The sequence below is a fragment of the Nematolebias whitei genome, chromosome 7 (assembly GCF_014905685.2).
Source record: "Nematolebias whitei isolate Nwh7 chromosome 7, NemWhi1, whole genome shotgun sequence".
Lineage (NCBI taxonomy): Eukaryota > Metazoa > Chordata > Actinopteri > Cyprinodontiformes > Rivulidae > Nematolebias > Nematolebias whitei.
In genome coordinates, this window is record NC_056504.1 from 27,997,557 (window position 1) to 28,006,263 (window position 8,707).

The following is an 8,707-nucleotide window of genomic DNA, read 5'->3' on the forward strand; positions in this document are numbered from 1 at the left end:
ATATATAAAAAAATAAAATAATGACAGTCAATCAGGAAGGTATAACTTTATGTCTCACCTTGACCAAGATAGTTCCTGCTGCGCGATATCTCGCTTGCAACCTCCACAACAAAAATAAATAAATAAATAACGCAAATAAAACACAGCTATAGAAAAATAGCTATTGCAGCAGCTGCGCAATAACGCAGTTTCTGTCGCGAACATCACAGCAATTACTTTAAAGAAAATATAGCAAAGGCGGAGTTAATTATTATCATTATTATTTTTTTTATTTTACCGTCCGTCTCAGAAACAGTACATCCGTCGAAGCGCGCGTCTTTTCGCGCATGATGCGTTCACGACCGTCGGCGCTTGGACCTTCACACGCCCCTGTGTGTTTTGAGCGTGTGCGTTCAGACAGGCAGACAGGCAGACAGACAGGCTCGTGTTGTTGTTGATGTGTGCTGTCAGCTGAGCGAGGTGGTGGTGGTGACGGAGGAGGAGGAGGGAGGGCAGCCCGCTGCGGAACAGGCTGTTCCCGGCCTGGCACGGAACGGGTTACAGGTCAGGGTGTCTGCTGGAACACAGTGTTCTCATCAGCAGCAGCCGCGGCGGCACAGCTACAGTACAGAGCCGGAACATTGTGTTACTTTGTGGCTGCTTTCCAAGACCTGCCCTTAAATTTACACTAAACACCCTCCCACAACTCTTCTTCTGCCCCCCTCCTCCCCTCCCCTCTCTCTCTCCTTCTTGTCATTTTTTTCTGGGTTTCTGACAGTAGTGTAGTCCACAGTGTCATTTTGAAGTCAGAGACCACACCGGCACTTTCAGCACCGAGCAGGCAGACAGACAGACAGACAGCGGAGGCTTAAAAAAAAAAAAGAGGGCTGCCTTAAGAAGCACATGGGCAGAACACTTAGTACCCTGCTGGATCTGAGATAAGAAGACTTGAATTAGGAAGACGCGTGCTTTGCTCATAAAGCAAGAAAAACAACAACTATATCACGGAGTGAGTGAATTCCCAGCTGAAGAAAGCGGTTTATATAAGCGGACCTCAAGATGTAAGTCTTTGATTCTTCTGATTATCTGAGATGACTTTCTAATTGAGTTAATGACACGACCGGCTTTTTGTGCTGCACGCCTGGCAGAGTCCAAGAGAACTTGTTGTACGCTCTCTGTCTAACGATTTGCCTTTTATTAGTTTATTTGAGTGTGTGTGGAAATAAGAAAAAAAGTAATTGAGCATTAGGATAGATGTTGGCTCTGCGGTCCCAGAAGAGGTGGGTGAGAACATCCAGAGGGCTTAGGTGTCTCCTCATAAATTACAGCTTCACTTCTTACAATTATAACTTTAAACTCTGTGCTGATTCATTTCCAGCAGCATTACAGCTGACATGTTCAGATGTAGGCGAAACACTCATAAAAATGTACCTTTTTTTAAAAGCTTAGAAATCAAAAAAGGTGCTGTAACTTCCAAGAAGAAACATGAAAGTTAAGTTTTAGGTATTTTCCCACAAGCAAAAGTCTAAAGTAGCTAAATAGTTTTATAGCAGCTTTTCCAAAACAGTGATGTTCATAAACTTCCTCAACCTGCCAGGTCCTTACCAAGAAGCCTTGTGCGTTTCTTTGTGTCATCACAGACAGTGAGTCCCCACTTGTTAGGTGTGAATCAGCAGAGTACGGATGTGAAACAGAATGTACAGATACACAGCGTGCCGCCTCTCTGGATGTTCTCTTTGGCTCATTGTGTTTTGTTCCTGCGTTCCTCCGCAGGACATCTGAGTTTTTTGCTACATGGAGCCCACATGCCATCTTACCTGTGCTTTAACGATTCTTTTATTCAGTGTCACAGCTGTATATGTTTTTACACATGGGGAGACAAAATAAAAGCTCAAACTGATGAGAGCAGTAACTTTTTTCTTATTTCTAACCATCATTGATGGGAGTTAGTCAGACCACTTGTTTTAGCCCAGTTTAAGCCAGAAACTTGGCTAAATTGACCAAATCGGACCTGGGTTTTCTTTATGTCTTTTGTCCAAAAACTGCAGCTGCCTCATACGTAAGGTCTAAGATTGGTGAACGCCATCAGACTTTGCCAGCAGGGAACTGTGAATAGAAGGAACATTGTGTTCAGACACACACTCACATTCGTGAGTTACATCTAAAATGACATCCGTGAAATCTAAAAGACACGGGGACTGATGGACGGACATTTCGTGCTGTCTTTGAGTGTAGAAAGTGTTTGTTTTTTCTCACTTTGAGAGGAGCACAGAAGTGAAGATGCAGGACTGATGCCAAGGAGACCGATCTTTGTGGTCTCAACCTGTGGGCTGCAGCTACATGGAAGGTGCCACGGTTCATCGTTTAGAAGAATCAGCTCAGATCCATTACCTGATCAGTATTCAGGACATGGAATATGTTGCTCATGGGCTAAGAGCTGGTGCTTAATATTTATATATTTATTTGCAACACTCTTGAAGACGCTTGACTCCATAGAAAATCCTCTATTTGCTCATTCACCGTCTCTGAGATGGACCTGCCAGATGAAACGAATGGAAAAATCCACAGTCGTGATGTAACAAACGAGAGCTGCCGTGCCTTGTTGGGTCGGAAACTGGTCATTGTGGAAAGTTTTTAGTTAAAAATCATCATCTTTGTGCAAATGTTGCAAAGCCAGAGGCAGCTATCTGATCATCCTGTTCCTCCCGTTACTTCCCGCCTCTTTGTTCAACGTTTCACTTTGGTCGTCAAATTGAACATGGCTTTAAAGCTTGTTTTAAATAACGAAACAATTCAGCAAAGGTCATTAAAGTGGCCAGACTTGATTTAGACTGACGGTGTCGTGATAAAAACCGGTGCCTGCGATAAGATGTCCTCTTATCTTTGTTTATACAACTTGTCTTCGAAACGCATACACGCATACAAAAATCTTTATACGAGTCATTTTCTGTGTAGCTCATGAGTTCAAAAACATGCAGGCGCTGAGTGTTTAAGCAATCAAAAGTACACATTTTTATGACTAATGGCTTCATTTTACCTTTTCTTTGTTGTTGTTTCAGTAAACCTTAATTACTCAGAAAATCCACTCTGCCTGATGATGTCTTTGTTCCAGCTTTCTAAGCAACCATTCTTGTTGACCCTTAGAAGCGAGGGAAGGGAGAGTGAATTGCATGTGAGTTCAGCTTGCATAAGCCATGCAGCTCACCACAGTTTGACCAAACGTCCAGTTGCTTTAGTTTTTAACGCTCTTGTCACTAATTTTTCTGTTGATGCCCCTCGTTTTTGACCAGACATGCTAACCGAAGTAATGTGGTGAAAAGCAGCTGGGCTCTGATGAAAAGGAGCCAAGCGGTAATGTCTCACCTTGTGGATATAATTGTCCAACAGCGTTTGCCCAACATGTTTAACATAGCTGCGTTTTCTTCCTCTTCACACAATGTCAAGGTAACTGCGTCAGGAAGGACTTTTAGCTGTGAGCAGAGACAACGAGTGAATCGGTTCACGTTCAGAGGCTTAAAAGTAACATGATGTTCTAGATTTTACTGCTCTGGCAAAGCCTCTGTTGATTTAAAAAAAATAAAAATTCCTACATGGATGTGCGAGACGTTGGCAGCAGACTTCTTACATACTGAACATTTCTTTGGTACACAAATATTCCCTTAGCATCAACTGTATGGTTTTAAAGCAGGAAATGTGTGTGTGTTCACGCACCAACCTATCTTTGAGAGGTTTTCTTTAAGCATTAATATAAGAATTATTTAAAGTGGAATAACGTATACATTTATTAGATCATTATGCAAAAAAACTGCGGTTTAAAGCTTTTATGTTTAATTTAATTTTATTGTTAAATACATTTTTAAAGATTTTCTTTTTACATACACTGGCTTAAAATGAACTCATACTAGGATGGCATTAAAAGTAAAAATATCCGGTTTTGTTTTTCATGTATTCTAGTAGAAATTTTCCACGTTTCCATAATTAAAATGTTTTGTAATTCAGTATCACACACACATCACAACTTTCACACAAGTAGCGAAGACAATTCTAGAGACTATATTTTTGACGCTTAACAAAGTAATTCAAAATATGGAGCAATACACTTTTGTTTTAATTAAAGTGCACCTTTAAAGCTTAAAGTAGAAACTTAAAAAATGTCCAAATAGCTGTGAAAAGATACATTTAATGTGTGCGTTGGCCGGGGGGGGGGGATGTTGATTCATTCAGGCCGCAGCATCCTGATTTGTAGTTACAGCATTCAAAGCTGAAGTTTGAAAAAAAAAAAATACACAAAAAAATAAATAAAAGAAAATTAGGGTTTTAAATTTTTATGAGTCAGTAAAATATATCATCCCAGACTGAGTAGTAAAATTGAAATAAAGTAAAAAATAAAAACAAAAAAAGAAGTTTGTATGGCTGGACGTAGAACTTTTGTGCTCCATATGTTGTTCAAATAGCAAAACTCTGCTTCTTTATGGATTTTTGTTGAATAAAAGAAGACCTTGGATAATTGGTTAAAATTTTTACATAAATTTACTTGGCTCCCTGTCAAATTCAGAATAATATTCAAAATCTTCCTTCTAGCCTACAAAGCCCTCAACAACCTAGCTCCATCTTATATTGCAGATCTTATTGTCCCCCAACAGAGCACTTCACTCTCAGATTGCAGGTTTACTTGTGTTTCCTAGAGCTGGAGTAGAATGGGAGGAAGATCTTTCAGTTATCAGGCTCCTCTCTTGTGGAACCAACTTCTAGTTTCTGTCCATGAGACTAACATATTGTCCAGTTTTAAAACTGGGCTTAAGACTTTCCTTTCGATAAATCCTATAGGGTTGGCTTGTTATGCTGCCATTAGGATTAGACTACTGGAGGATAAATTGACCTCATTTCTTATTATGAATTATTACAAATGCATAGTTTTCATTTGATTGCTTTCTTTATTTCATTCATAAAATTTATTTCTTAGTCAACATGTGATTCTCGACCTGCCATTGTGTATCTGTTCCTCCTTCCTGTCCTCTCAAACCCAGCTGGTCGAAGCAAATGGCCGCTTGTCCTGAGCCTGGTTCTGCTAAAGGTTTCTTCCTCATGAGGGAGTTTTTCCTTTCCACTGTTGCCTTCATGCTTGTTCAAGATGAGAGTCTGGGATGGAGTTAAATTCAAAGCAGTCTACTCCTCAGAAAATTAATGTTATTAACTTATTTTTATATATGAATGTTACTGTTCAGTGCCCTGAGACGACTTCTGTTGTGACTTGGCGCTTTATAAATAAACTGGATTGAATTGAATTGAATAAAAATTATAAATAAACATACAACAATTATGAGAACAGATCAAAATATTTACTTATTTTATTCATTTGCTAAATCTTTTAAACATATGAATAAAAAGCACAAAGGATGCACCATACGAGCTGTATTACAACCTCCTCAGATCATAAAAGACAAACTGTAAGCAGCCACAACTCTTGACAAGATGTCCTATCAGCGTATTGATCAATCTCCAGAATACCAGACTTTGTGATGGCGCAGCTTTTTATCAGCACAGAGCGGGAGAGTGTGGTCAGACCCACACTTTCTCCGCGAGGATGATGCTCTCAGAAAGAAGACTTCATGTCTTGTTGAAATGAGCAGAGGAGACGTCTGAATGTGGCCCAGCTGTTGTGCAGATGTAATTTTAGTGCCAGAGAAATGTTCAGACATCGTACAGGGTTTGTCGAAGTGCACAGAGGTAATGTATTGACCATAGAGGAAAGAAAGCAACACTTACAGTTATGTAATCACCTCATTTGTGCAGGAATCAGGCGATGTGTTACAGCTGGACTTCTCATACAATCAGTGCAAATGGAGCTTTTCCAATGAAACTTTAAGCGTTTTTCCAGTACAATGCATAGATTTTGAACACGTGTCCCTGATAGCTGCAGGTTATGTAATGGAAAAAAAAAACATGTAGTCACGGCAGTGTCTATGGAGACCGTTACAGCTTGAGACAGTACAAGCTTTCAAACCCTATTCCATAAAATGCCTGTTTTTTATTTAAAGGAAAAATATGAGGATGTTTATTTAGTATTGCTTTCGCTTGTTGTTTCCATCTTTCAGTGTTCTCGTGTGATGACCATATAGAGCCGAAATGACCACAGATCCGTTTTTACCCATGGACGACCATTCAGCAGCTGCGTTTACTGCAAAGGGCATCGATGTGACGCCAAATAAAGACCAAGGAGTCATCAAGGTGATCCAGTTCATTGCTTTGGTTTTCTTCAGTTTGTCTTTGCCACTTTATTGGACATCTTTGCTAAGTGGACAGTGTTTTGTCTGTGTGCAGGTTGTGAAGCATCAGGGGGTCGATGGGGACCGTCCAATGATCGGGGACAAAGTCACTGTACACTACACTGGAAAACTGCTCTCTGGGAAGAAATTTGACTGCAGTCGAGAACGTGAAGAGCCTTTTTGCTTCAATGTGGGCAAAGGTATGCACCTTGCTGGTAAATTCAAGTTTTTTTTGTTTGTTTGTTTGTAAAAAAGAGTTTAACATTTTAAACCAGGGGTTCCCAACCCTGGTCCTTGAGGAACACCATCCTGCATGTTTTTAGTTGTTTCTCCGCTCTGACACACCTGATTTTTAATAAAAAGGTGATATTCTGCAGAACATGAGGAAGTATTTAAAGAACTGAATCAGGTGTGTTGGAGCAGGGAAACCACTAAAACGTGCAGGATGGTGTTCCTCAAGGACCAGGTTTGGGAACCCCTGTTTTAAACATATAAGTGTAAAAATCTCAAGAATGCTCACTCATTTAATGGGAGTTGTTGAGACTACTGGTTTGATCATCCCATATTAGGCTGTCTGGGGATAACTAAGTGAAGTTAATTCTAGGTTTGGAAACAATAAAAACAAGCATTAAAGTCCAGCTATTAGCATTAACATCACATTTATAAATTCACTAAATGTGTGTTAGAAGCTTTGAAAGTTGCATTTCGTCTTTTGCCTTTTGGAAGCCAAAGCTATCAATATTGGAACATAATGTGATGGATTATGATCTATAGCTGCATAGCTGATGAATTAATGTTGATATGTACTAATAACGCTGTTTTCCTAGATGCTGGAAAAAGCATAACCAAATTTCCACCCTGTTTTCAGTGTTTATGCAAAGTTAGGCTAATGTTCTCTGCTGGTAGCCTCATAATTCACAAACAACAAAGAAGTGATTCAATGAAGTGTTTCTATTAAAATGATTAAATTAATTGTTTGTGTTCTTGTTGGTTAGTCTCTAATCTAATGAGTATAATTTTTACATTTATCTCAACAGTAGATAAAAAAGATTAAAACTGTAACAAATTAAACTTTGGTTTAAAAATGGTTTGATAGTAATAAGTTGTTTGGTAATGAAAATAAAATAAATGTTTAATGGTGTTTGTAGCTATTTGGATATAACTCTCAGATTAGGTGGAGTTGAAATTGAAGAGTTTATGAAACTATATTTTTAGGTGATTATAGATTATTAACTCAAAAATAGCTCATATTAAAAAAGTAATCTAAATAATCCTAATCTGTTGGTATTTTGTAGTGTTGGAGAATTATTGTATGTGAAATGTTTGCATTCAGCTTTCTTGTAAGGCCATAAATGCTAAACTGTTAAAGTTGTTAAAGGTGAGAAAATGCGTTTAAAATAAATCCAGACCCAATAATTAAATTTCAAAAACATTATCAGAAAAATACAAAAAGCCTTGTATAACAAACATAAAAATAATCTGTGTATACGGCTTTAAAATCTATTTATATGCCTTTAAAATGTTCAGATATTGTGTTTCTCAAATCAATGGAATTTTTTTTCATGTTGGGAACAACAGCCTTTCTTGTTCTGTTCAATATTTAAAAAAAAATTAAGAAAAGCTATATCATTTTTCAATTTATATAATTTTTCAGTTTATATCATATTTCAGTTTATATAATTTTTCAGTTTATATCATTTTTCAGGTTTCCAAATAATTCCAGTTTGAACTGATTTTTTTCCACTTCTCTCCTTTTTCCACTCACTGTTGTACTTATTGATTGATTATAATAATTTAAAATATACGTTTTAAATTGTCTTGATGTATTACATTTTTTCAGTTCATCACTGATGCACCCATAGATGTTCGACGTAATGTTTTTATGCTATTAGTGCTTAGTGTATATTTAGTTGATGTTTTTCTTAGTTCATATCTAAGATGTTATCATTGTTTTTCTTTTACATTTTATTGTTGGATGTAACTGGGGACCCTGTGTACATAATTTCGCTTCACCACATGTACCACATGAGTTGCGAATGACAATAAAGAATCTCTGACTCTGACTTTGATGTCCATAGTTGTCCATACGCGTCCATAGTTGCTTATAACAAAAAAGGTTAATTCATGTCATCTGGACCAGTATAGTTGCCCATAGTTGTCCATAATTTCCATAGTTGTCCATAGTTGCCTGTAAATGTCCAAAGTTGCCCATAGTTGTCCATAGTTGTCCATAGTTGCCCATAGTTGTCCATAGTTGTCCATAGTTGCAGTTTCCCATTGTTGTCCATAGTTGTCCATAGTTGCCCATAATTGTCTATAGTTGCCCATAGTTGTCCATAGTTGCAGTTTCCCATAGTTGCCCATACTTGTCCACAGTTGCCCATAGTTGTCTATAGTTGCCCATAGTTGCCCATGGTTGTCAGTGGTTGCCCATACTTGTCCATGGTTGTCCATAGTTGCCT

General features: G+C 38.1%; 1 protein-coding gene across 1 annotated transcript in view; it reads left to right on the forward strand.

The window, feature by feature from the left end:
* The first annotated feature begins 727 nt into the window (after window positions 1–727).
* fkbp5 (FKBP prolyl isomerase 5) overlaps window positions 728–8,707 on the forward strand; it is an 18,683-nt gene continuing 10,703 nt past the window's right edge. The window contains exons 1-3 of the mRNA XM_037678705.1: window positions 728–1,040; window positions 6,075–6,207; window positions 6,301–6,445. Of these exons, the coding sequence (XP_037534633.1) occupies window positions 6,106–6,207; window positions 6,301–6,445 (247 nt within the window). The 5' untranslated portion in view covers window positions 728–1,040; window positions 6,075–6,105. The remainder of the gene's footprint in view (window positions 1,041–6,074; window positions 6,208–6,300; window positions 6,446–8,707) is intronic.